General features: G+C 46.3%; 3 protein-coding genes across 7 annotated transcripts; all 3 read right to left on the bottom strand.

Moving 5' to 3' along the window:
- Positions 1-1194: 1194 nt before the first annotated feature.
- rsl24d1 (ribosomal L24 domain containing 1) lies at positions 1195-4443 on the bottom strand. Its single transcript, XM_023817083.2, has 6 exons — positions 4277-4443; positions 3830-3943; positions 3671-3743; positions 3384-3447; positions 2509-2594; positions 1195-1541 (listed from the first exon to the last, which is right to left on the bottom strand). The coding sequence occupies exons 1-6, from the start codon at positions 4355-4357 to the stop codon at positions 1471-1473; spliced, it is 489 nt and encodes a 162-aa protein (XP_023672851.1). The 5' UTR covers positions 4358-4443; the 3' UTR covers positions 1195-1470.
- Positions 4444-5843: 1400 nt separating this feature from the next.
- On the bottom strand, positions 5844-14100 carry LOC111846820 (ras-related protein Rab-27A-like). Its single transcript, XM_023817442.2, has 6 exons — positions 13852-14100; positions 9181-9353; positions 8214-8299; positions 7843-7946; positions 7617-7740; positions 5844-7115 (listed from the first exon to the last, which is right to left on the bottom strand). Exons 2-6 carry the CDS (start codon positions 9331-9333, stop codon positions 6911-6913), a joined length of 672 nt encoding a protein of 223 aa, XP_023673210.1. The 5' UTR covers positions 9334-9353; positions 13852-14100; the 3' UTR covers positions 5844-6910.
- Positions 14101-14806: 706 nt separating this feature from the next.
- LOC111846657 (cell cycle progression protein 1-like) lies at positions 14807-24641 on the bottom strand. Of its 5 annotated transcripts, none has more exons than XM_023817075.2 (10): positions 24421-24641; positions 23896-23966; positions 22845-22947; positions 22586-22638; positions 22270-22465; positions 20663-20902; positions 17393-17517; positions 17107-17232; positions 15531-16807; positions 14807-15264 (listed from the first exon to the last, which is right to left on the bottom strand). In XM_023817075.2, exons 2-10 carry the CDS (start codon positions 23953-23955, stop codon positions 15252-15254), a joined length of 2193 nt encoding a protein of 730 aa, XP_023672843.2. In that variant the 5' UTR covers positions 23956-23966; positions 24421-24641; the 3' UTR covers positions 14807-15251. The 5 variants fall into 5 exon arrangements, with proteins under 5 accessions (XP_023672843.2, XP_023672842.2, XP_023672845.2 ...); XM_023817074.2 differs by lacking the exons at positions 23896-23966; positions 24421-24641 and adding exons at positions 23035-23122; positions 23230-23882 and having other exon boundaries at positions 15531-16804; XM_023817077.2 differs by lacking the exons at positions 23896-23966; positions 24421-24641 and adding exons at positions 23035-23122; positions 23230-23881 and having other exon boundaries at positions 22444-22465.
- Between the last annotated feature and the right edge of the window lie 1611 nt (positions 24642-26252).

Below are 26252 nucleotides of genomic sequence, written 5' to 3' on the forward strand. Positions count from 1 at the left end.
ACACTGCCTACCACGCACACCGTATATACTGCCATTCGCACACTGCCTACCACGCACACCGTATATACTGCCATTCGCACACGGCCTACCACGCAGACCGTATATACTGCCATTCGCACACGGCCTACCACGCAGACCGTATATACTGCCATTCGCACACTGCCTACCACGCAGACCGTATATACTGCCATTCGCACACCGCCTACCACGCAGACCGTATATACTGCCATTCGCACACCGCCTACCACGCAGACCGTATATACTGCCATTCGCACACTGCCTACCACGCACACCGTATATACTGCCATTCGCACACTGCCTACCACGCACACCGTATATACTGCCATTCGCACACTGCCTACCACGCACACCGTATATACTGCCATTCGCACACTGCCTACCACGCACACCGTATATACTGCCATTCGCACACCGCCTACCACGCACACCGTATATACTGCCATTCGCACACTGCCTACCACGCACACCGTATATACTGCCATTCGCACACTGCCTACCACGCACACCGTATATACTGCCATTCGCACACGGCCTACCACGCAGACCGTATATACTGCCAATACTATCTTCTTAGCCAACTACCCCCCTCCAACATAATTTTACTGCCAGTTGTACCAGTATAACGGCATATGACAAATAAAACCTTGAAAAGCATAATTGTCTCTTTGGATCTCGGAAGGGAATTGAAGAACAAGCAAACTCCACATGCACAGAGCACAGGTGTCATTTGAACCCTCACCCCAGAAAGTAAGGGGCAACAGTGCCCCCCACCCAGCAGACAATAAAACAGTTCATTCTGTGAAACCCCTAAAGTTTTAAACATTTAACTATCCGCAACTATTACTGCTTTTCCAGTGCCACCAAGAGCAGAGTCATATCCAACCCGTACCGCGAACTGGCGCTGTTCCATCAAAGTATCTGAGTTGTACCCAAACGGTGACCGCAGTGACACTGCCTTGCTCACTAGCAGGGCCAAGAGTGTTCCTAAACCATGCCGCTTGCGTCACCACCAGCTGATTAATCAAAATGCACGGACATACCATCTGATAGGTTCTCTCTCTGAACCAATCATTTTTTTCCAATCATTTGAATCACCCATTTTTGAGTAAGTAAAACTCCCAGGATAACACAATCACTTTGCAAACAAATGCTAACAAGGAGGAAACAAGCCACTTTAACCAAGTATAAAATTTATTAGTTATTTGTAACCTTTCCACTAAGAAAAGAAAAGTGAGCTTGCAGAGGCTGCAGGTTTGTGTTCATTACGGGGTCAGGGTTGCTTTTTGTGCCTTACGGGACATGGGTGGACAAGCCTCTTCCAGCGTAGAACTGAGGCAGGCAGCAGTGGCCAAGAAGATATCGCACCCCAAATAAGTCCTTTATAAACAGCTTCCAGAAGCCACTTCAGGGTCGTCCCCGTCTGTCGGGGGAGCTGCGCCACAACGTGGTTTAATCTTCTCCCATCTCCACATCTTCCTGTAATTTCTGCACCATCTTTTCTTCCATCTTCTTTGCTTTCGCTAAAATAAAGCAGATGGCTCACAAGTAGTATGCATACTGACTGACTGCATGTGCTGCCTGGTTTTCATCCTTATAGATCAGGGGTGGGGAACCTGTTCCATGGAGAGCCAGTATGGGTGCAGGTTTTTGGGATGACCTCTCAAATCAGCCAATAATAAAGCAGTGGTTCTCAACTCCAGTCCTGGGGACCCACTGTTATTGGCTGATTGTGAGGCCATCCCAAAAACCTGCACCCACACTGGCCCTCCATGGAACAGGTTCCTTACCCATGTTATAGATCCTAAAGATTATCCATTCCGAACCCCCAGTCCCCTGTCTGTATTCCACTGGACCACTGATCGCTGGGGGTTTTGCAAAGGGGTTGGTTAATTAGTACAAATAAACTATTTTCCACTTTTTACAATCCCTCATTTTTTGCAGTCTGTTTGCACTAAAAAAAAGGGATACAATTAACTCTATGAAATCACCGATCAATCTGCTGGTTCCAATCCCTCCCTCCCCTTTCAGCCGTTTTACCAGTCTGTGACATTTTTGTACAATGTAAGTCAGTCTATGAGCACCGAAGTTTGGGAACCCCTACTATAGATACATGAAGCGCGCTCCATGCTGCCACCTGCTGGAGGTTTGGAGCCAGGGAGCATTTATTTTAAACTTAATTACACAACCACCAAATATTTAACAAATGAGGTATTGAATTCTTCTCACAATCTGTAAATGGAAGCATGAGTTTGCACTCTGATTTCATTACAATGGAACTAAAACATCGCAGTAAAACAGAGAGAAATGGAAGTTCAGGTTTCACTGTGAAAGACAGCATTGCAACTCACACTTCAGCCATCCAGGCTGCACTAGTCAGCTTCTGAATGGAAGCCTGATCCTATACACGGAACTTCAGAACTAAAAGTGTGTGTGTGTGTGTGTGTGTGTGTGTGTGTGTGTGTGAGAGAGAGAGAGAGAGAAGCTCACCAGCGTGGGGGGCTCTGATCAGGTGAATGTTCTTCTTTACTTCACTGATGGCCTCTGATTTCTCCAACTCCCTTCCTTTCTTCAGCCTGTGAAAGTCGAGGACAGCAATGTGTCAGATCCTGTACGTGAGCGATGCTGTGCCTCTCTGTCATACATCAGGGCACAGTTTCCATCCAACTGGAGGTTCAGGGGTGTAACTTCAATTACACTCAGATGATAAATGGGAAAGTGCCTGTCGACAGCTTAAGTGGACTCAGAGCAAGAGTTCTTCAGTCACCTAGATTCACTTTAAAGTTTGTGTTAATTTAAATCCAAGGGAAAAAAACCTATAGACCTCTAGATACAAGATCTTAGGATAGATGCCTCAATGGTGTAACCAAGTCAAATTTCTTCAGAAACAAGGTCTGTTTAAGCCATATGGCATGGAAATTCATCACACAATGTTTCTGGTGGAATTCCACCACAAGAGAAGTAAGAGTGTTTAAAATAAACTTCTCGTTAAAAGAAAAAAAAATCCAAAATCCGGCCATTTCAGAAGTCAACAAAACACTGAACAGTACAGAAAGAGTATCGCGTGTATGTCTTTCATTAGGATTGGTTCCTGTACACCATAATTAAGAATTTCTATGTAACTTGTGCATTTTAAGGCAATTGTTTTAGCAAAATTTGCAGACCAAGCATGCAGACTGACATTCAAATGGAAACAATCTGATTTAATTTTACCCAAAGCAAACTACCCTGCAGTTTTAGGCACATGCCAATGTGGACAAGAGAATATCTTGCTTAAGGGGCATTAGTTTAAAAAATTAGCACACAAACGTAAATGCGCAGAATGCATCTGATCATGCAGGCTGAGCTGCAATGCAAGAGCCCACCTGTTGACGATGAACTGCGCCTGTCGTTTCTGCTTGATTTCCTCCACCCTCTTCATTGCTTCCACTGTAGGGGAGAAAGTTACCAGTTGAATCAGCTGAACGATTTAAATAACAAGCACCTTAGAATCGTGATGACAATGCAGGGCAGCTCTTACAAATACATTACATATTTTTGCAGAACTTCATTAAATGGATCTAAAGCATAAGGTTTAACTTATAAATATTAAATCTGTACAATTATAATAAACCACAGGGACGGGTATAAATGGAGATTTGGTCTTAAATACCTGTCTTATTCCACAGCTCCCTCTGGTATTTAACTGGAATACTTCGGCGCTTCTCGAACTCAAGCGAATTATCCTACAAAAAAAATGCAAATGTACCTTATTTATCACAGGTGTGCGTAATAAAGGCCATCATATCATACTGGTACAACGAACACGTACCACAGTCAGCTCTTTGCCTGCGGATTTCCTGAAAGCCTTTGTCCACCTAGTCTTTCTTGGGTTGCGCTTCTTCTTAAAGTTTTTGTGACATTTTGACTTGCAGAACCTAAATACCTATAACAGACATCACAGTTTAAAGGGGGGGGGGGGGCACGCCGAAAATAACACCGTTTGCATGATTTCAACAAGACCTCCCCAACAGGGTTTGATGGCAGCCATAACTGCTTCGGCAACAACGCAGGGGAGATTAACAGTCCACGCTTAGATCGCCATGTTGTTTAAAGGAAAGAAAAAAAACTAAATATTAGGTGATTATTTTAAAACAGTGAGACATTTCTTCTTTACTATACACCAGTCAGCTGTCACGGTTAAAGGCCTAGCGCTAATAACGCAAGCAGTCGGTTAGCCTCCAAAAAACACGCTATATCGAACAAAAAAAGGACCTACCTTGCAGTCATTGCGCACAAACATCATCCCATGACCCGGATAAACCGGCCCGGAGCAAAAGTAACACTTTTCTATCCTCATTTTACACCTTCTTGTTTATCATTTACGGCACACGCATGTGTTTTCAGCCGCACACACGGGGACGGCCTCGAAAAGGAAGTAGATACATTAAGCTTCCGGTCAATGAGCCGCATCACGGCTGCCCCCTAGCGACCAGTTATCTCATCAGCAGAAGAGCCACCAAGATTACGTAATCAGCATTACGTAAGGCTGGTGGGAGGGCTCGCGATGAAATCGCTTTTTACATATAGTTTGAATGAAGCTCCGCCTATTACGTCTTAGGTTTGTTTTTTTAAATAGGATAAATGGAAAAACATTTAAAGTAGACCAACAAGTCAGTCGTTTTTGTAAGAAAAAGGCATACATTACGCCATTTATATATTTTTGCTATGTTGGAAAAATATCTGTATTATCCTATAATCAGATAGCCAACATCCATCGTTTGGCTGATGTAATATGTTTTGTTAGTTCGGAGCCACAGAATAAAATTCAAATAAATTTTTTTTATGAAGGGTTTGAGAGGTGACTCAGTGGGTATTATTATTTTCACACCTACTATGGTTTGACTCACGCCCAATTTCTCAGTCCATTTCTGAATGACCTAGACTCCTCCTGTGTTTATGTGAACTTTCACCTGAGATGTGATTGCGGTGAACTGGCATCTCCAAATTGCCTTTTGTGTTTGTATGTGTGGGTGGCTGCCCTTGGCTGCAGGCCCCCTACCTGTGACCGTGACCGATTAGGTTTATATTACTTTGTGGAGGACATATGTCCCCGACAATGTAATAAAAATCTGTCATTTTGATGTTGTGTGGGCCTTTTTCAGGTCCCCACAAAGATCTGTGAATGCAATCAAAAAACAAAAACGCCAAAAGTCTTGTATTTTGTTTGGTTACTTACAGTTAAGGATAGGGCTGGGTAGGGGTTAAAGTTGTTATGTTGGGATTAGAGTTTTCCCCCTAGAAATAAATGGGGAGTCCCCACAAAGATATAATTACAAACTTGTATGTGTGTGCATTTTTTAAATAGATGGCTTGTGCTCTTTTTTAAGAAGGGTTTCAGATGTGAGATTTTCTATATTCCATCCTCTGATCACTTATCAAAGACAGATGCAGGGGCGTATCCTAGGTAACACAGGGTACAGGGCCAGTGACCTCCAGGATGGGCGGCCAGTTCATCATAAGGCTCAACTATGCACAGTATGCAACCATGCGGACGATTCAGAGACGCCATTTAGCCGGACGACTCTTTGGGCTGCAGAGGAAACACATAAGACAGAAGAACATGCAAAGCCCACACAGAGTGGGGGGAGGATTCAGCTTCCCAAGCCTGAAGATGCTCAATGACACTGAACACAAGGTTTACTACCAGATTCTGAAATCCTAAAGGAAAGTCCTGCTACAAAAATAACCTTAACAAAAAGCGTTCAAGCCCAGAATCAGCTTGGAAAATATGTAACCTTTATGACAAATATGCAACATTGTACGACTAAAACAAACAACTGGAATACATTTCAACCATATCACATAACTTTAATAAATAAAATAAATGATTTTTATTAAAGAATACAGTTTATATATTTGGCATCGGGACAGTGTTTTGGAATTAATACAGTGTTTAAAACATGATGATACAACAGATTTGAATTGCATTGCAGATAATCACCCCACACATGTGTTTTACCAACATTCACCGTAATGAGACAGAAATCCCCATCTCAGGGCACCAAGCTGTGGGCCTGTCATAACCATGGACAGCCTCACTTAGCCGGCGTCTGACCCATGCAGACAGACAGAGGAACAGCAACCACACCCAGAACCCAACAGGACATAAAGCTGACATTCTTTCATGGCATGCAAGCGGAACTTCAAAACCTTTTTTCCTTTATTTAAATAAAAAAAAATTGAGTGTAATGGGACTTTAGGACGACCCCTAATTATGGTGGCTACCAAAGTGCGGCTCCAGCTCTGATTAAACAAGCTTTAATGGCACGACTCTATTAGATACCAAACTTCCACAGTGTTCTATACTGTTATGTTATACAATATTATTTAATGCAACAGTATACAACACGTGATACATTTGTATTTGTGCTGTATATAAACAGGTACTATAGTATCTGTTTATATGTTTATGTAGCATCACTTTGCTGTATAAAAATATTTGTATTAAAATGCATTATATGTTCACTTATTATCACTCTTGTCTTTGTTTAAATTTGACATTTTTTCCTCAATTAAGGCTACTGTCAGAGATTTAATGGCACAGTGGGAAAAAGCCAAAGATCAGCAGTTAAACTGAGTCCAGAATCCCATGATGCACCTGCAAAGACAGAGCCTGTCGCCATGGCGACTCTGTGGGTCTCCAGAAATAGGGCCATTTTGTGTGCTTTGCTGACAAAGACAGTAAAAGACTGAAAACTCCAGTGTCTTTTTTTGGTTAACAGAACATAGCTCTTGTCCCCCTCCCCCTCCAGTTTTCGAACCCTTCCCCACCCTAATTCAAGGCGAGTGAATGACAGACGTAGGCTGGGGGCGGCGTGGGTGGCGGAGGCAGCGGGGGCGGACGGTTAAGCTAGCAGGCACACTTTCCCGCGCTCGCCTCTGACTCCTCCTTGATCTTCTCGGTGCCACCGTGCCCATTGGGCTGCGTGACACTCGCTGGCACCCAGGACCTGTCCACACAGCGCTCCATGCGCTTCATGATGAGGTCCAGCAAAGCCTCCACAGCTTGGCTCACGTTGTGCCCACTGGCAGCGCTCGTCTCAAAGTACGGGATTCTGCAGACAAGTCATTACGGGGGTGGGGGACCCAGTTATTATTTGTTATTTATATATTCAACAGTCCTACAGCTACCCTGACTGCCAACCAGTAATGATAACAGAAAGCAAGATTTTTTCCCCCCCAACGCTGCTTTCTGGTCTCATCATAAGACTATTCAAACTAGCCTTTTTTTTGCCTTAAACTCAAGAACATCCTCCCTCAGCACAGAAAGACCCACCCTGCTGTCAAGATTTGTCCTCTAAAAATACAGTATATTACTTACAAATTAATATCTACTGAATATCTACAGACGGAATTCTGTCCGTCAAAACTGCGTCCTTGAAGAGCAGATAAGACAACTAAATATTTACTAGAGAAAGGCTTCCTAACAGGGGTGGACCGGAACCATACCTACTGTGTAAGTATTCACGGGCATTACCGAGAACCAACACCCACAGGACTCTGCCCTCTGTGCAAATGTTGTCCGAGCAGCCAGGCAAAGAGCGACAGTCTCGTACCCAAATTTTTCTGCCAGCTTCTTGGCCTCCTCCTCTTTGACCTCCCTGTGCTCGTCCAGGTCGCTCTTGTTCCCGCACAGAACGATGTCCGGGTGCTCGCAGTAGGCGTGCATCTGTAACTGGCCTGGATCAGGGCAAAGGAGGGAAGGCATGTTTTCAGAGGTGGCAAACGACGGGCGTGCCCTACATGCCACCCAGACTCTCGGCTCGAAGTAATGAACCCAACTCATCCAGTTCCGGACGCTGAGGAAACTCTGCTCGCTCGTCAGATCGAACACGAGGAGGAATCCCATGGCATCCCGGAAGAAAGCCGTCGTCAAACTGCGAAACCTGGAAACGGGAAGGGAGAATGCCAGGAAAGAAAGAAGTCATCTGTGATAAAAGATTTTTTGGTGAAACGAGGCTTCAGTCACCCTGCATGCACAGTTTTTTTTTTTTATACTTTATCTATATTTACCTTTGACATACACAAGACCTACACCTTAAGTACGGTTACACCCCCCGAGAAGCTGCACAGCTGTCACGTTACAGAGAATCACAATTCCACAGAGGGTGTGTGGCCGGCAAACGGCACGCCCCCCCAGCCAGGCCCCCCACCTCTCTTGTCCTGCTGTGTCCCACAGCTGGAGGTGAATCCGCTGGGCCTTGCCAGGCGTCCCATCGGCGCCGTCACGCTTGTACACCTGCGGGACGCGGGCGGGACAGGTGTTAGGGTTGGAGGCTGAGCCCTGGGTGCACAAGCGCTGCCCCGAGGACGGAAAAACAAAATGACGCTATTTATTAGCTTAGGCAGCGCTTGTGTCCAGAGAGGGCTAGGGGTCAAACTGGGGCTAGGGGTCTGGTTAGCATAGGCATCGCCCCCCCTCCCAACTGGAGGCCGCACTCGTATTCCTCTGAACATCCACACTGTCACCAAGGAGCCACATGTGTATCGGGCCATGCTGGTGTTTGCTCACTTCTCCTCCCGTGTTTATTTTCCAGGAGTAAGCTCTAAGGTCAACAGTGCGTCCCGCATATGACACTCTCTGGCTTCTCAGCCTTTACTTCCTCACTCTTTGTGCCACAGAGCTGCTCACACCTGGCCTGCAGACTGGGGGGTTAAAACCTCTGAAGGTGGTTCTGGGGAGAAAAGCCCTTGAGCCCTATGTTTTTTTTTTTTTAATACACACATATATTGGCATGCCTATCTAAATGGGGACCTTCCATTCATTTCTATGGGAAAAACCCTGATCCCCATCACAATGCCCTTAACCCCTACCCAGCCTTAACCATAAGTAACCAAACAAAATACAAGACTTTTGGCATTTTTACTGAGAGCATTATTACTGGACATCCTGACCACTATGCTATCAGTTTCCATACTTTATCAAAGTGGCAGCTAGACATTTTTGAGAAAAAGTGAATGTGTTCAAGAGATTTTCACCTTCTAGAACACCAGGCCCTGCAATCATAAAGCACTGAAGCACCTGTGATTATATCATCATATAATTACAAGCCTACGCATCAATCCAGAAAACAAAGATTCTCAGAGTCTTGTTATTACAAGTTGCATGATGAAACTTACCACCCGTTTCTCTCTGAAGTCTATGCCCACCGTGGTAATAAACTTGGTGTTGAACTTGCTGTCCGTGTACTGATACAGGAAGCTGGTCTTGCCCACGCCGGAGTCACCAAGGGCTAGGAATTTGATGAGGTAATCATAGTCCCCATCAGACATAGTGAGCGTCTATTTCTGAGCTGTAAGCCAGAGAGAGAGCATGATGGTGAATAGCAGGCCGTGAGCATGGGACACTGGGAGATGAGGTGTAAAAAAACCTGTGACGTGACATCAAGGGTTCAGTCACAGCCACTGAGGCAGCAAACAGGAACTAGTGTTCATGTTTAATGGGGGCCATTTTGTCCTGAAGGACAGAGGAATATTCAGAGAGTCATTCGCCTTGAGCAAGACAAGCCAGGGCAGAATTCTCTTGCAAAACTATTCACGTTGGAAATTACAGGGGCCACGTAGAGATGTCAACACCCACGGTGAATTACTGGGATTAGGGTTTTGGCCGTAGAAATGAATGGGGAAAGACATGAGTGTGTGTGTCTGTGTGTGTGTGTGTGTCCAAGCTGACTTGGCACACAGAGGTCTATGGAGCAGGGTAAGAGCTTAGAGCGGAGCCCTGAGGGCCAGTAGACGCTCTGCACGGTGCTCAGACAGGCCCCGCATTCCTCAGCAATCCGCGGCACTTCAGACTATAAACAAACTAAAGAAAAGTCACTGGTTCCTACGAGCAGCTGCTCGGGCGCGACTAGATCACCCCTGTTTAGCTTACGTCACACAGGCTTCGCCCAGCCGGGGCTCGGCAGCCATGCTGATACCTGTAGGGGAGCGGCCCAGTAACGCTGCTGCTTGCATCATCATCCCGACGAGCCACTTGGGCACAAAGCCAGGCTCCCAGCCTGCGGCCTCTGGGTAATGCTGAGGATCCCTGGGTAATCGGCCCAGTATGGGGGCAGCGGTGGGGGCGCGTGTCATGCGCTCTGGGCTCCTCCACAGTGCGTCTGACTGTTCAGACCACCCCCATTCAGGAGGGGGCGAGAATGCGGCCGTGTAAACACACTCTGTGAAACTCTCACTTTCAAGCAAAAAGTACCCAGAGCCTCTGGGAAGGAATCCCTTCGCCAGACAAACGACATGCAAGAAACGAAAATGGAGAGGCAGTCTGCAGATCGGCACGTGTGTCTGCGTGTAAAGCAGCGAGGTGGCGACGCAGACCCAAGGAGGATTTAAAATTGAGCGTGCGTCGCCTATCGTCACCAAACTCACACCCGGTGACAGCATTAGTCACGCAGGGTGTTACGAAACACTATTAACATCGAAAGTGTGACATGGAGAAAAAAAAATGCAAGGGCCAAATATTCAAAATACTGTATAATGTCACACAGGGTAAACAAAACATGCAGGAATTTACTTAAGTTGAAGACTTTGGAGGAAAAGAGACCTGTGTCACATACGGTTCTGTGTTTGACTACAAATAAAAATAGCAATCACTTCCAGTTGCACATGACATAATTTGCTCTACTCTGAATAAGAGGGAAAATATAAAACTACAAGATCCACATGAAGGTGGAGGATGAACGAATTTGAGAGGTAAATAACTGAACCGGCATGAACAGAGAGGCTATATTGAAATACTCTGTTTCGTCATGCCAGAGGGAAATACGGAGCCTTATCTCTGGACCTGCCTGAAGTATGGCACCCCCCTCGGGGAGGGGTCAGCGGAGCCCACAGGCCAGGCCGCCGCAGAGGCTGGGGGGCTGAGGAGGCTGCAGCTCACCCACGGAGAGGCTGGGCTCCCTCCCCCATGCACCCTGGGATCTAGGAGGCCTGCAGCCCCCCTAGGGAACCATCCCATCCAGGTCTGCTGCACCCCCAATCGTCATTAAAAAAATGACAATTCGGTTAATCAAGTGTTTCTCAAATCGCTCCTCAGGAACACCCAGTCAGTCACATTTTTGCTCCCTCCCAGCTCCTGGCAAAAATTTGGACAATCTTGCAGGAAGCAGGGAGGGAGCAAAAACATGGAGAGTCTAGGGTTCCCCAAGGAGCAATTTGAGAAAGACTGACTTAATTGTTTGTTAAAGGATACACAGCCATCTTTGAGTCTTCCAGGCTGTGAAAGAATTCATTCTTACATGTCCAATACACCCCTTTTCAGTCAGATTAGTAGATTTCCTAATCATATGTGTTATTTTTCAGAAGATACATTAAAAACAAAAAGTCCCAGTTCACCGTCTCTGGGATGAGAGACTGGGAGGTTATCACGGTTTAAAACCTCATCAGGGGCTTATAAATGGGAGACCACAATTTTCCATTTCCCAGTCTGGGGACTGTTCTGGCAGAGACCGGAATTTTCCATTCATTCACAGAGGGACCACAGCATCAAGATAATGGCTGACTTCGTACTTTGAGAACATTTCGGATGCCAGCCTATGCCTGCAAATAATAGCCAGTGCTACCTGAGACCCCTCTTGCGATTCCGCAACGCTTTGACAAAACTTTTGATTTTAACAAACGCCCAGGTCCAACAACAGCAAGCGCCATGACAACAGAGTAGTCTCTGGTCCCTGTAGCCTTAAAAAAAAAAAAATTAAATGGAGATGAAGTGGCCTCCGTGGGTGTAGAAAGCGGACATGAAGATCTCAAACAAATGTACGCACTGCCGCAGATGAGCGCAGCTACGAAAACAGCGCGATGCTCTGCGGGTCACTAGCAACCAAGCAGAATCTGGACAACCCAAAAAAAGTGAGATTTACTTCTGTGAATCTACGGCAACAGAGCCATTAAAATGGCCTATGGCCGGAAGCAAAGCCTAGCAGCCAGCTAACACTGGCAACGTGCATTTCTGCGCCAACGACAAGCTAAGCTGCGAGCAGAAGAAGAGGCGCAGTCACACGCAGGGCTGACTGCCAGTGATCATGTTCTGTTCCAGTACTCTGGGATTTGGAGAAATTATACTGCATATACATTTAACTCATTACTAATTCATTATCCAGTAAATGTAGTTTTGCTGCAGATTGACGGCTGCTTATCCAGCTTTCCTTTTGGCTTCTCTTCCGGCCTTTTCCAGAATCCTTGTGTTCTTGGTATAAAGATCCAGCACTTATGAAACAAAATATCTGCAGGTCAATTACCAAACACAATGGAACGTAATTCTGCAGACTTGTTGAAAAAAATATTTTATATGAAACTTGTACTTTTAATCCTGAGTTAATAAACTGGTCTCTCCGGGGTGCATAAGCATTTGTTTACAAGCACTTATTACAACATCTACAGAGACAAGAGGCTCAGCGTTACAAAGAGCCACGTCAGATTACATGTTCTTTCTTTTGTACGATAATTGCCAACAGGTTCTATCACAGCGATACACTCATGGATTTCAAAATCACTTGAGCTAAACCAACTCCATGCTCGCATTTTCACCTTCGTGGGCCTACCGCTCTTCAAACACATGCACCATCGAAACAGACGCGCCTCTAAATGGGTCCCTAAGTGGCCCCAAGTTTGCACGGACAGAGGTTCGACATTTCACTTACACCACGCTTGACATTATTGTCTAATGGGAAGAAACTGGTCCAACTGCCAGGATGAGCCCAGCCTTTCATTGTTCTGAGTACATAATAACAGGACGACACTGACACTGATTTTTCATTTGGCTCAAACTGGAGTTGTCATGGACGACATGGCCAGATGAAAACCATTAGCTTATGTACTTGCCATGACTGGTTAAGAGATTCAAAGACAACTACAGCAAGGCACATCTCTATGAAACACCACACAGACACACACACACACACACACACAGCCACATTAATATACCCCTCTGACAGAGAATTTGACTAAACACTGATGGGACAAACGACCAGCTGTGGCCTGCTGCTGTAGCACTAAAGAGCTGTCATCCTGTCCTTTTAGTAGTGCAAATGAGAACACTGATCCCACACAATACGTGGTGCTTTACAGTGAAAGTTATACACACTATACAAGTAAACACATGGATCCGTAAACTAATAAATAAAGCAGGTAAATATTTTTTCATTAAAAAGGTTATGATATAAAATAAATTAACATAAAGCGACTCTATATCTTAAAATTTTAGGTACTCAAAAGCTGGATAGTTTAATGAGGATTTTCAAGTACGTGCCTGACTTAAACGGTGCGGGAACTTTAGAATCGTTCATATATAGCTGAACCGAAACGGCTCCAAAATAATGAAAATGTGCTCCGTACTGGCAACAGGGCCGAAACGCCGACGCCAGACTGCGGCGGATAACCATCAGTAGCTGAAACGACGTGAGGCAGCAGGTCAGATCGCAGTAATAAAGCCGTGTGTGTGATTATAGTGGCCGCCCGAGGAGCGCATGGGTGCACTCAGCCCACCTGACAGCCGTGGGGCGCCTCGCTGACACGAATAGCAAGCATCGTTACCATCGCGCATCGGGGCTCTTTACATCACACCATGGGGGCTGCGCTGCCCCTAAGGCGATTTGCAACCAACAAAGCGGATTTTAACTAGTTTACATCAAGCTTTTACTCGATGACACTAAAGTGCGCGATGCCATCAGCTCTAGAGGATATTTGACACCATATTCCAATGATAAAAGCCGAAACTTCAATATATATAATCAAATATAGACATGCAAATAGTGTTTAGCCTATTTGTGAGGACGCTATTAAAAGCCGTCTTACCAGTTCCGTCAATCTGAAAGTCAGGAGACGCGCATGAGATGCAACGAAGCGTGGGAAAAGCAGCGCTTTCTGCCTTCTGCTGCTTGCTTGTGGTTAAGCTTACTGTACTTTTATACTTTTCCTGGATAAAGTTGCTGCACTTTCTTCCTCGATTGAACATCACTTCCCGTTTTGCTGAGCATAGGTCCTCCTCTCTATCCACGCACACCCAGGATGTAGCGATCCGAGCCGCAGCCTGGAGCGCCGCCCTCTTCGCGCTTCATGTGCCGGTTTCACAAGCGCCGATTCTGACTTAATGCCTTTCTTACATATAGGCCTATAATGCAACAAGTATCCATGAGAAGTGCGTTCTGCAGTCGTTTAGTAAGCGTGGCGAATACGCCGGTGTGCATAAACGCAGAGCTGTTTTGGGCTGTAGTTACTCCACGTCGAATGAGACATAAACTTTTAAATTATGTTGGTTCTGGAAATTCAACATATCATTGGAAAGAAATGGCTACATTTATAATATGCAATCTGAACTGAATAATTTTGAACGGTAATCCTTTGTTGGTTCAGCTCGGAGCTACTTGTAATGCTAGGAACCCGAACCCTAACCCCCATTTGGTCTACGCTCACACCAAAGGTTTATTTTCAAGTAAGATTAAGAACCACGTCGCTCTTGTTATTTTGGAGACTGGAGTGTACTCCGTCCATTTTATAATCATGAATAAACAAATAAGTACATAATAATGTGGCAGTATTAGGTATTTATCAGTTTACTTTTCAAGCACTAAATGTTTTAAAGAATGTTGCAGCTGTTCAAAACATCTATGCATGCATCATCATTTACATGATAGGCTATGTAAATTAATCATTTACATGATATGTATTAATATCCGTAAAATAACTTTACACAACAAATTATGCTACATTTTATCGTTAATGTCTTATTGTCACGAAGATGAATGGAATATTTACACAGCAAAAAATTGTTGATTTTTATTAAAGTTACAAAAAAATCCTACATTAATAGAAAATAGAACATTATTTTTTAAACCTAAACATTTCGTGGCAGCAAATTACATTTTCTAATTAACAATTTCTGTATCTTTAATGTATACACCCATTTTATTTATCAGAATAAATTCATTAAAACCGGAGTTAAAAGAACGGAATATCTATAATAACTATTATACAATTAAGAGAACATACAAGGATAAATCAGTTTAGCTTAAAGCTAAAGGCTAAAGCTAACATTTCTACGTTTCTGTTTTTTACTCCAGTTCAGTGTTAGCCGTGTCTCCCACGGAGCTGTCCGGGCACCGTCCGCCTCCCGTCTCCTCTTGGGTGTGGGACGTGAGTCAGATATTCTTTTCTCTTTTAAGATTTCAGATGGTGTGTGTCTAAACAGACGTCTATCACGCAGAGGCACTGTGCGAATGACAGCCATTGATGTAACAATACAATTCATGATCTTAAGCACTGATTAGCATCTTTGTTGCTTTCATTATAACGCAAGTGTTATCGATGCACTGAAGAATCAATGGATAAATTACATGTAAATTCACTGTACATTAGAGGTCTCATTATGTTTTTATAGATACTATGAAAACCATAGTTAGTTACTGCCCTATCATTTTGACAGGGATGTACAGCAGCAAGTATAACTTGCTACTCGCCTGAAAAACAAAACTTACCTCTGGGCATACCACTGGGCATTGTCATCTCCAAAGAAGTACCTGTAGACAGACCTGTCAAGATCTTCAAACACATTCTTGTTCAAGCACTTGTATTCATCTATGTCTTTCAGGTAGTCCTCTACCCCACTGACAAAGTCTGTAAACAGCATCTGATCATGGATGAAGACACCATTGTGGAAGAAGCTGTCGATGAAGATCTCCAGCTCCTCCCAGTGGTGGAAGTGATCCACCTCTTGCTGGAGGTATGTGTAAATAAGCTGGCTGAACTCACTCAGTTGGATGGGGTTGAGTGCCTTATTGAAGAGGCTTGTGAACTCTTGGCTTGCACAGTCAAACACCCCTGAGCATCCCTTAGTTCTTGTGTGAGCTGTCACTTCTGGGTACACATGAACTCTGATCCCTGGAATCAGTGTCTCCCTGCCTGCCTGAAAGCTGTCAGAGGTCTGCTGCAGGTGGTGATGTTTGTGTGGCCAGGAGACTCCATCGGCACGACCCCCTGAGCACACGTGCCTTTGGCTGCAGTGTTTCCCTTTGACGTCACTCCTTTCCAAAAGTCTGCTGAGTCCAGGAAGTTCTTTCTTCCTCAAGAAACTCTGTGTCATTTCCTTTAAGTTGTAGAAAGTAGACATGACAGAATCCAAGAACTTTTGGTTTTCCTTGACATCTTCTTTTTCCCTCTTGACCTCCTCCCTGTGATGGTATTCCAGCTCCCTGGAGATGTTCTTCACAACCTGGAACACATGCTTGACTTTCCCTACCATGCTACCCTTGGGGACCTTGACTCTGAGCCTCTTGTCCCATTTTGTCCTCTTGTCTATGTCCTGCACATACAGCCTCTGCCACAGGTCGGAACGCCGCTGCTCGAAGTTCAGCCTCTTCTCCAGCTCCACTAGCCGGGCTTGCAGCATCTCTGTTTCTAGGTCACCTGTCCCCCAGAAGCCCTCAATGTGCCCCCTCAGCTGCCGCAGCTCCTCCTTCAGGAGGCCTGTCACACGCCTCTCCCTGTCCAGCTCCTTGTGCAGCACTTGTGCCTCTGCGATCAGCACGTCCCGTAGTCCGCGGAAGCTCCGCCCGTGCTGGTTCTCCTTGGGCGGGACCGAGCGCACCCCCACGCCCTTCCATTCCAGGTTCCGGATCTGCATGCGCAGGTTACGCAGCTCTTCCTGCAAGGTGGACACGGACTTCTCCTCACAGACCAGCAGGCTCTTCAGCTGCCGGTTCTCCACAGACAGGTGATCCGGACGTGATGAGGTGCGCCTCTCCTCAACTTCCTGCTTTAGTTTTTGAATAAATAGATGTTCAAATATGAACTCTTTCTCAGTTCTTCTCTTTCTCCAAGTGCCATGACATGTTTACCTATGTTTTTTAATAGTTATGGAGCATATATCACAATTCTGGGCAACTTGGCAAAATGCCGCCTTGGGCCCACCTGACCAATTTTAAGGAATACACAAGTAATAGCACACTGCTATACTATTTGTGCCCCCTACAGTGCTACCATATCATTTAAATCAGAAAACTGAAGTCAGTGCAAATTTCAGCTGTGGTGACTCGTCTGTCTGCTGCCCTTTACCTGCAACGCCCCCTGTTGGAGTCTGAGCTGGGGGCTGTCCTTCTTTTTCCTGTCCGTGCTCTCAGTGCTGGGTGGGGCCCAGGTGCACTTCTGCTTTGGATCACCTGTTAGATACTCATTCACTTCCTGTAACGGAGGAGTTCCTGATGTCAGTGTGACTGAAGCTGTCACACTGAAGACACCAATTGGCCCAACTGTATTGTTATGGACTGCAGAAGGAAAGATATAATTCATAGGAATATAATTTGATGAATTAGAAAATGTTTCTTCAGCCAAGGCTGGTGACCTTGCTCGCAATGATATTGCCTCCTCCCTGCTGGTGCCAGGACAGAGCTCCTCTCACACCGCTTAGATCTTCCCCGGGGACCGTCTCCACCAGCTCCAGCTTTGGCTCAACTGGTACCGTTCCATCTGTGAGTGGAGTAGGGGTTGCCAAAGGTGGGTCGTGCGGCAAATTACATCAGAAGTGCCCCCCCCCACCCCCACCAAACACAGGCCAGACACAGAAACCAGCAAACGAGGATCCATCAGGCCAGACACAGAACCGGCCGGGTCAAAGAAGCCAGCCTCCCTGTTCCACAAAACACATAGTGTCACATCTAAGGCTTTCGACTAATCTGAATAAGAACTCACCTTATTCCCAGTATGTATGAATATACTAGAATGGTTTGTGGTCCAGTGGCAAACATGAAGCACACAACAATATAACAAGATATACAGGGGAACACATAGACACAATGTTTTTGTATGATAAAAATGGGGTCCTTATGTCCGAATCGCACCTTGCCGGAGCACAGCTCCGCCTCCTTATGTCCGAATCGCACCTTGCCGGTGCACAGCTCCGCCTCCTTATGTCCGAATCGCACCTTGCAGGAGCACAGCTCCGCCTCCTTATGTCCGAATCGCACATTGCAGGAGCACAGCTCCGCCTCCTTATGTCCGAATCGCACCTTGCAGGAGCACAGCTCCGCCTCCTTATGCCCGAATCGCACCTTGCCGGAGCACAGCTACGCCTCCTTATGTCCGAATCGCACCTTGCCGGAGCACAGCTCCGCCTCCTTATGTCAGAATCGCACCTTGCCGGAGCACAGCTACGCCTCCTTATGTCCGAATCGCACCTTGCAGGAGCACAGCTCCGCCTCCTTATGTCCGAATCGCACCTTGCCGGAGCACAGCTACGCCTCCTTATGTCCGAATCGCACCTTGCAGGAGCACAGCTCCGCCTCCTTATGTCCGAATCGCACCTTGCCGGAGCACAGCTACGCCTCCTTATGTCCGAATCGCACCTTGCCGGAGCACAGCTCCGCCTCCTTATGTCCGAATCGCACCTTGCCGGAGCACAGCTCCGCCTCCTTATGTCCGAATCGCACCTTGCCGGAGCACAGCTACGCCTCCTTATGTCCGAATCGCACCTTGCCGGAGCACAGCTCCGCCTCCTTATGTCCGAATCGCACCTTGCCGGAGCACAGCTACGCCTCCTTATGTCCGAATCGCACCTTGCAGGAGCACAGCTCCGCCTCCTTATGTCCGAATCGCACCTGGCCGGAGCACAGCTCCGCCTCCTTATGTCCGAATCGCACCTGGCCGGAGCACAGCTCCGCCTCCTTATGTCCGAATCGCACCTTGCAGGAGCACAGCTCCGCCTCCTTATGTCCGAATCGCACCTGGCCGGAGCACAGCTCCGCCTCCTTATGTCCGAATCGCACCTGGCCGGAGCACAGCTCCGCCTCCTTAAGTCCGAATCGCACCTTGCCGGAGCACAGCTCCGCCTCCTTATGTCCGAATCGCACCTGGCCGGAGCACAGCTCCGCCTCCTTATGTCCGAATCGCACCTGGCCGGAGCACAGCTCCGCCTCCTTAAGTCCGAATCGCACCTTGCCGGAGCACAGCTCCGCCTCCTTATGTCCGAATCGCACCTGGCCGGAGCACAGCTCCGCCTCCTTATGTCCGAATCGCACCTGGCCGGAGCACAGCTCCGCCTCCTTAAGTCCGAATCGCACCTTGCCGGAGCACAGCTCCGCCTCCTTATGTCCGAATCGCACCTTGCCGGAGCACAGCTCCGCCTCCTTATGTCCGAATCGCACCTTGCCGGAGCACAGCTCCGCCTCCTTATGTCCGAATCGCACCTGGCCGGAGCACAGCTCCGCCTCCTTATGTCCGAATCGCACCTGGCCGGAGCACAGCTCCGCCTCCTTAAGTCCGAATCGCACCTTGCCGGAGCACAGCTCCGCCTCCTTATGTCCGAATCGCACCTGGCCGGAGCACAGCTCCGCCTCCTTATGTCCGAATCGCACCTGGCCGGAGCACAGCTCCGCCTCCTTAAGTCCGAATCGCACCTTGCCGGAGCACAGCTCCGCCTCCTTATGTCCGAATCGCACCTTGCAGGAGCACAGCTCCACCTCCTTATGTCCGAATCGCACCTTGCTGGAGCACAGCTCCGCCTCCTTATGTCCAAATGGCACCTTGCTGGAGCACAGCTCCGCCTCCTTATGTCCGAATCGCACCTTGCTAGAGCACAGCTCCGCCTCCTTATGTCCGAATCACACCTTGCTGGAGCACAGCTCCACCTCCTTATGGCCGAATCGCACCTTGCTGGAGCACAGCTCCGCCTCCTTATGGACGAATGGCACCTTGCTGGAGCACAGCTCCACCTCCTTATGTCCAAATGGCACCTTGCTGGAGCACAGCTCCGGCTCCTTATGGCCGAATGGCACCTTGCTGGAGCACAGCTCCGCCTCCTTATGGCCGAATGGCACCTTGCTGGAGCACAGCTCCGCCTCCTTATGTCCGAATCACACCTTGCTGGAGCACAGCTCCGCCTCCTTATGGATGAATGGCACCTTGCTGGAGCGCAGCTCCGCCTCCTTATGGCCGAATGGCACCTTGCTGGAGCACAGCTCCACCTCCTTATGTCCAAATGGCACCTTGCTGGAGCACAGCTCCGCCTCCTTATGTCCGAATGGCACCTTGCTGGAGCACAGCTCTGCCTCCTTCAATGTTAACTTTTTTTCTAAATGTCCAAAAACTTAGTAAAAGATTCAAAGTAAACGGTTTCATAAACAGACAGTTTTGCACTAAAATCATGATTTTCCAATAGCTTTACTGTTAATTTTCATTAGTCGCTCTGAATTCTGAAGTGGATGAGATATTTCTACATGACACTGTGTTTTTGTGTTTTGACTTCGATTTTCATACTGCTGCCAGAACTTCACTTACTAGCTAGACTCTGCTAGAGGTCAGATATGCCAGAAGCAATATGTGAATAACTTTTATTTTAATGCATCTTCACAGGGACATTAACAATGAATAAGCAAGAATATGACACGTAGTAAAGTTTGATATGATTATTTTCTGTTCCTTTACAGTGGTAACAGAACATGCCGACAAATGAAAAATACATGTAATAATTAGTAAACTAATGAACAGAGCGGCACATTCACCCCCCCCCCCCCCATGTAAATTATGATGGGGGGGGGGGGGGGGGGGGGGGGGGGGGGGGGGGGGAGAGGGTATGGTAGTTGGTGGCGGTAATGTGGGAGGTTCCACCCAGTCTTACCATATATTTGCCCTAAGCCCATGCTGATGGCCAAGATGATGAGCAGGGAGATGCACATGTTGAGCGCGTGGCGGAGACGCTCCTGGGTCCGCGCCTCCACCTGTGGCTCCTTTGATGGCTGCTCCTTCATGCCTCCTCCTGCAGGCCCAGCGCTCCCTCCTGTCCTCACGCTGGGTAGCTGCCCTCCTGACTCACTCTCGCTGCCACTGGAGTCTGCAGTAGGAGGCGCCGACGGGGATACTGGTGCAGGGACACGCGTACGCAGACACACAATCAGAGACATGAAAAGACAAGTGAAAAAATGTATTCTATGCTATGCGAAAAACTGAACCCATAACAAATATATCAGACATCATCATGACACAACATGAAGAGAATATACAAGCTAAACAGACAGAACAGAGGTGCAATTTCAATGCCCACCCTGGAGGTGCAATGCAACAGCCTTATACAGTATGTAGTATTTTACATGCATCATTCTAAAATGTTTTCGTTTATACATCTTATGGTAGGCAGATATAAATAAATGCTTTTCAATGCCCTTTTTTTAGGGGACTATTTTCATTTACAGGCACTTCCAAAGGAAACTCTCTGGGAAATCCGAGATAAAGTGCCAAAAATACTACGGCGGGAAGAGCGCCATGGCTGACCAATGGCGACGAGGCAGCGGCCCGTGCTAAAGTGAGCTCATGTTGCTATCTGGATGGGAGACTGGCTGGGTCGCACCACGGTTGTGAAACCCCTGCCACCGGAGAGTGGCTCCCCTCACCCTGACTGTCACATGCTGGATGCTTCGAGGTTCACAATGATTAAAACAAGCTCCCTCTATCCTACTGAAACTCTGCATTTCACATCCGACTTAGGAAAAGGAAAAGCAACAAATTGGGTTTATTAAGCCCATATGAAAGGCAAGCGGACTTGGATGTTATGGGGGAAGGGCGAGGTTAGGGACAGGCCTCCTACGGGCCCTAACTGAGTATACAGTGAATATGAAGCAGGTGTACTTTGAGCCGGTCTGGTTTGGCCCAGGGCTTGAGGCCTTATGATTTGCATGATTATGTTAGAGAGTAAAAGCCTGTTTTACGCGTCGCTCAGCTCATCTGCCCAAGGGCGTTAATAGAGTCACCGTCGCAAAGGACTGGATTTTTGACAACACATTAATGTCGCGGTGAATCATCCCGCCAAAGGCGTGTCACATGAGATCGTCTGGGCGAGTTCAGCATGGTGTCAGATTCACTGCGGGTCACCGCTGACCATGTCGACCCGAGCGGCTGTCAAACAGGTGCCCTTTTCGGACGCAATCAGCTGCCCAAGTTGCTCAGGCCTTCTGGAAAGTTCCACTGACTGCCTAATGCGCCTGCACTTACACGACCACACCAAGGACAGTTGTTTCATCTGTGTACTTTTCTTCCATGCTGAACTGAACACACATCAACAGTCATATTTCAACTGGCCATCAGTTATAGTTCAAAAGAGGGGGGTCTGGGGGAGCCCTTAGTAAGTAATATACACCCCCCCCCCCCCATAACAAAGGAAACTATGTGCCCTGCCAGTTTTTCGTGATGTGTAGGGGAACTCTTTGGGGGATGAGACAAGATATCACCTACAGGTCTCCACAGTACTGAAGTAACAGCTGATGGAGCTGCCCAGGAGTTCCTCGCTGTCTGGCTCTGCCCGAAGCTCCTCTGACCCCCCCCGCACCTCATGACCTGCCGGCCCCCCCGGCTCTTGCTCAACGACATCCGGCTCGTCAGTCCTTGAGCACGACATCGTGGCCTCACCCGTCTCCACATTTCCCAGAGCCTGAGGAAAACAAGTAAGACGTATTCTTAATCGTAACCGGTTGATCTGGAACTGCTGCATAATTAATAGTACAAATCATTGACATGTCATTATAGGACCTGGTCGGGATGATGACTTAACCTGTACGACAGAGAGCCTTTCCTCCCATTGGCTGTCCTCAGGAGCTGCATCGGCTGAAAACACACATCTATGAATACTTCAGTCTGCCAGCATTACAGAAAAGCTAGAACAGACACTTTCTGCCAGTTCTTTAGTACTTGTCGTTTACTTAAATCACGTATGTTTCTATTTATACAACTATGACATTTAAATTAAAAGTAGGAGAATTACTTCTCCGAAGCTTTAAAGAGCCAGGAGTACAACTGCTAAGGACACTGACCATCTGCGGCCGCTGCTTCCTCGTGCCTCTCCTGCGTCGTGGGACGGTCCGCGTTCTGACTCCCCTCCTCACCCTCTCCGTCGAGTGCCTCGACATCCAAGCCCTGAGAATCACAGCACACAGTACAGGGCCTCTGTCATCCTCATCTGAGCTCGTCTGCCAAACGAACGGGGACCTTGGCCCCTCTCACCTCATTCCACACCGACAGCTCAGCCTTCAGACAGACACCATAACCACTGGCCGGGGTTGTTTGTATAACACAGGAAGTCGACACTGGCCTTTTAAACATGTACAGAAAATGCTATTTAACACATTTCAGCAGAAAGGAAGTTACTGCAACGTTTCTTGTCAACCATCAGCACATTAAAAAGATTCATAAACATACATCTTCTAACCAGTCGTACTGGTCAGGGTGACCTACAGCCTGTTCCAGCACAGGCTGGGATACCTTAGATCAGACACCAAATGAAAAAAATAATGATCAGAAGCAGGACAGTACAGAATTCCGTAGCAGAGTTTGCAGGCACAAACACATAATCATACACTAAAGCATGTCTTTGGACTGCAAGAGGAAACCCACGTGACAAAGGGAAAACATGCAAACTCCACACAGAGAGGAAACGGGATTTGAATCCCCAGCTCTGGAAGGACCGTCATGCCCCTTCTGTCACAAACATTGCAATTCTGCACATATTCTTAAACTATTTTATGACGTATATAATATTCAGCCACCGACGAATGATAATTTAGCAGCTTTGAAAACGAGAAACAACCGTCCAGTACACGAGCACTGTGGCATAATGCTTTCTGTCATGCTCGGTGCGCAGTCAGTGAGCGATCACACGTTAGATTTGGTTGCATTAGTATTTGTTTGAATGGATTAAAGAAATTATATTCACGACTAAGCCAACTAAGTCGAGAGAGTAAAAATATACCACTAGATGTCAAAGAAGTGATGTGACTACCATGTCTAGTTTAGAGTGTATAGTGGTTACCATTCAATACTATTCCCCTGCATCTGCCCGAATAATGACGGAAAACAACGGCGTACCTCGCTGCCGATGAAGGTCCATCCTTCTGAGGACTCCGTATCACTCGAGCTATCGGACATCTTTACACCCACTGTGAAGGCAAGGTGTAGCCCACTGTCAGGGGGGTATGCCGGCTATACTTGGGGGACGCCCCCCTTATCTGACAGCTTGTATAGACTTACAGCTACATAGACGCGCTTGAGCCTTGTTTTGGTAGGAAAAATCCAAGCCGATGCAACCAAGAACCAAGTATGAAATGACCAGGTCATTGCTGACAGAGTTTTAATCTCCAAAGCACGCGCAGTGTGTATGCTGCCTATTCATATATGACTATATCTACGATAGTGGCCTTGGAACTAAATACAAAATAAAATAAACAAAAAAAAACAAATTAATGGACGTGTTTAATAAAGAAAAAATACACGTTTACCACAATTAAATTAATCAAAATCGCCGGGTTTTCTGAATATATTCATGACCAACGCTGGAAGATTGAAGTCTCAATGATCATTATTTTCATGCAAATAATTATTTCGCCAAATTACCTTGAGCTCCTGCGTATGGGGTGAGTAATCAGTTCTGAAATCAGTTCCATGAAATAATCCGAGTCCTCACTTCAGCGCCGCCCTGATTATCATCATCAGGAATAACAACGCGGACCAGATATGCATTTTGATGCCATCAAAGCAGAAGTGAGTCGCTAAAGAGTGTTTGCAGGGAGCTGTAATAATACTCACGCGATTTTCTGTGTAACTTTACAGCTTTTATACAGATGTGAAAACGATCCGCGTCTGGGACACGCGCTGCTGTCGCTCAAAGTGCGCGGCACAGACTCACTGAGCAGAAGCCTTATTTATTTAGTATAACGTGTTTTGTAGCATGATACTGACAACCAAGAAATAGTACTAAGAGGCAAAAAGACGTGCTTTCAAGACTACCACAGCTACGTGCGTTTAGTATTTTTTAAAGTACTTAGGTTAAAGTCATACTTGGTCTTAGCGCTATAGCCTATATAATAGAAAATAAACACTGTTGAATATGGCTACACAATCCACACTGTATTAACATTCACAAGATCGCGGATAGATGCCCAGTGTATTGTCATATCAGCCTAACATCAAATGTAGACTATTAATCGAGAACCGTTTATTTCCATTTCTGATATTCAATAAAAAATTATATGCCGAGTTTTTAATTAAACATCGATCAGATTTTGAATCCTGCACATGACATTAAGCATTCGTAGCTCTGAATTATTTGATAATTTCGTGTGAAACCGGCATGTTCAAATTAGGTATTAATTCCAGTACTGATATTAATTTGCTATTTACTTTTTCTTTTTTCTTCCGTGACTTTTAGTGAGTCTGACTTTCATTAGATTATATCTTGTCATCATCTGTGCCAAATCACCTTAGTGACAGGCGAGTTCAGAGAAACTGCGGTAACCTGAGAATGTCACGGTCAGTAATGAAGGGCCAAGAAATCAAAGCAATAAGGGAACAGCATTTACTCAATAGGGCCTACGTGCAAAGGAGTTTAGGGTGATCCGTAAGTTGGAAAATAATAAATAAAAAAATATTTATACAGGCAGACTGTTGATAAAGTTAAAATAAAGAAAATGCATACTCCGTAATAGAATCAAAAACAGTTGGAAATATACCGCCCGCATGACCTATTATGACGTGAACTAACCGGAGAGAAATATTTAAGTTAGAGATGGAAAGCCACGTAAGCAGCCTGACATTACACCCTTGGTTAAGAGCACATACTTTAATATGACCTTCCACACATTCGCGGTACCTCTTCAGAAAATGCGGTTTGTCCAGTCTAGTGCTACTTTGCTTAGTAATTTACGTAAGTATATATACATTTCATTATTTATATTGAAATGAGTAGACAGGGAATCTTTATATAATGCCCCATACGGAGAGAAGATAGTGTTTACTGTAAAGCATGTTTTAACCCTACAAATATATGCCAGATCGTACACTGGATGTGCCCTAGAGTGTCACTGTCGCTAATTTGATTTTAGCAGCCTAGATCTAAGGAAACGTTCAGCGTTAAGTGAGGCTGGTAACAGATGTGGAGGCTGGGCAACGCGAATCACGAGATGCTGACAAAGTGGTTCACGAAAAGGCTCTGACTCCTGTTACAGAAAATTCATTGCAAATAAGGATGAGAAGGGGGGGGGGTGATTTAATATATGGATGGCATAGATTTTGTATTGATCACCTCTCAGAAGCAAATCGATATTATTGATCTGCATTATGGATGCATACTTGTTATCTAGGGTTAATTTTCATATTGACTTTTTGCAAAGCCCACCCCATGCAAGGGGGTGTATTTAAACAATCATGCAGGACGAAAATCACTGCAC

Source organism: Paramormyrops kingsleyae, chromosome 13 (assembly GCF_048594095.1).
Source record: "Paramormyrops kingsleyae isolate MSU_618 chromosome 13, PKINGS_0.4, whole genome shotgun sequence".
NCBI lineage: Eukaryota > Metazoa > Chordata > Actinopteri > Osteoglossiformes > Mormyridae > Paramormyrops > Paramormyrops kingsleyae.

Bases quoted from the DNA above. Each gene is read 5' to 3' on its own strand.
- rsl24d1 (XM_023817083.2), bottom strand. From the start codon at position 4,357: ATGAGGATAGAAAAGTGTTACTTTTGCTCCGGGCCGGTTTATCCGGGT. The intron at 3,744-3,829 runs GTACGTGTTCGT...TTTTTTTTGTAG, and splicing joins CAGGCAAAGAGCTGACTGTG to GATAATTCGCTTGAGTTCGA. The intron at 3,448-3,670 runs GTATTTAAGACC...TCTCCCCTACAG, and splicing joins GGAGCTGTGGAATAAGACAG to TGGAAGCAATGAAGAGGGTG.
- LOC111846820 (XM_023817442.2), bottom strand. From the start codon at position 9,333: ATGTCTGATGGGGACTATGATTACCTCATCAAATTCCTAGCCCTTGGT. The intron at 7,741-7,842 runs GTTGGGTTCATT...GCCCTGATCCAG, and splicing joins CAGCGTCCGGAACTGGATGA to GCCAGTTACAGATGCACGCC. The intron at 7,116-7,616 runs GTACGAGACTGT...ACTTGTCTGCAG, and splicing joins AAGCTGGCAGAAAAATTTGG to AATCCCGTACTTTGAGACGA.
- LOC111846657 (XM_023817073.2), bottom strand. The intron at 20,903-22,269 runs GTAGGTGATATC...TCCCTGCACCAG, and splicing joins CTTCAGTACTGTGGAGACCT to TATCCCCGTCGGCGCCTCCT. The intron at 17,518-20,662 runs GTAAGACTGGGT...CTCCACTCACAG, and splicing joins GGGCTTAGGGCAAATATATG to ATGGAACGGTACCAGTTGAG.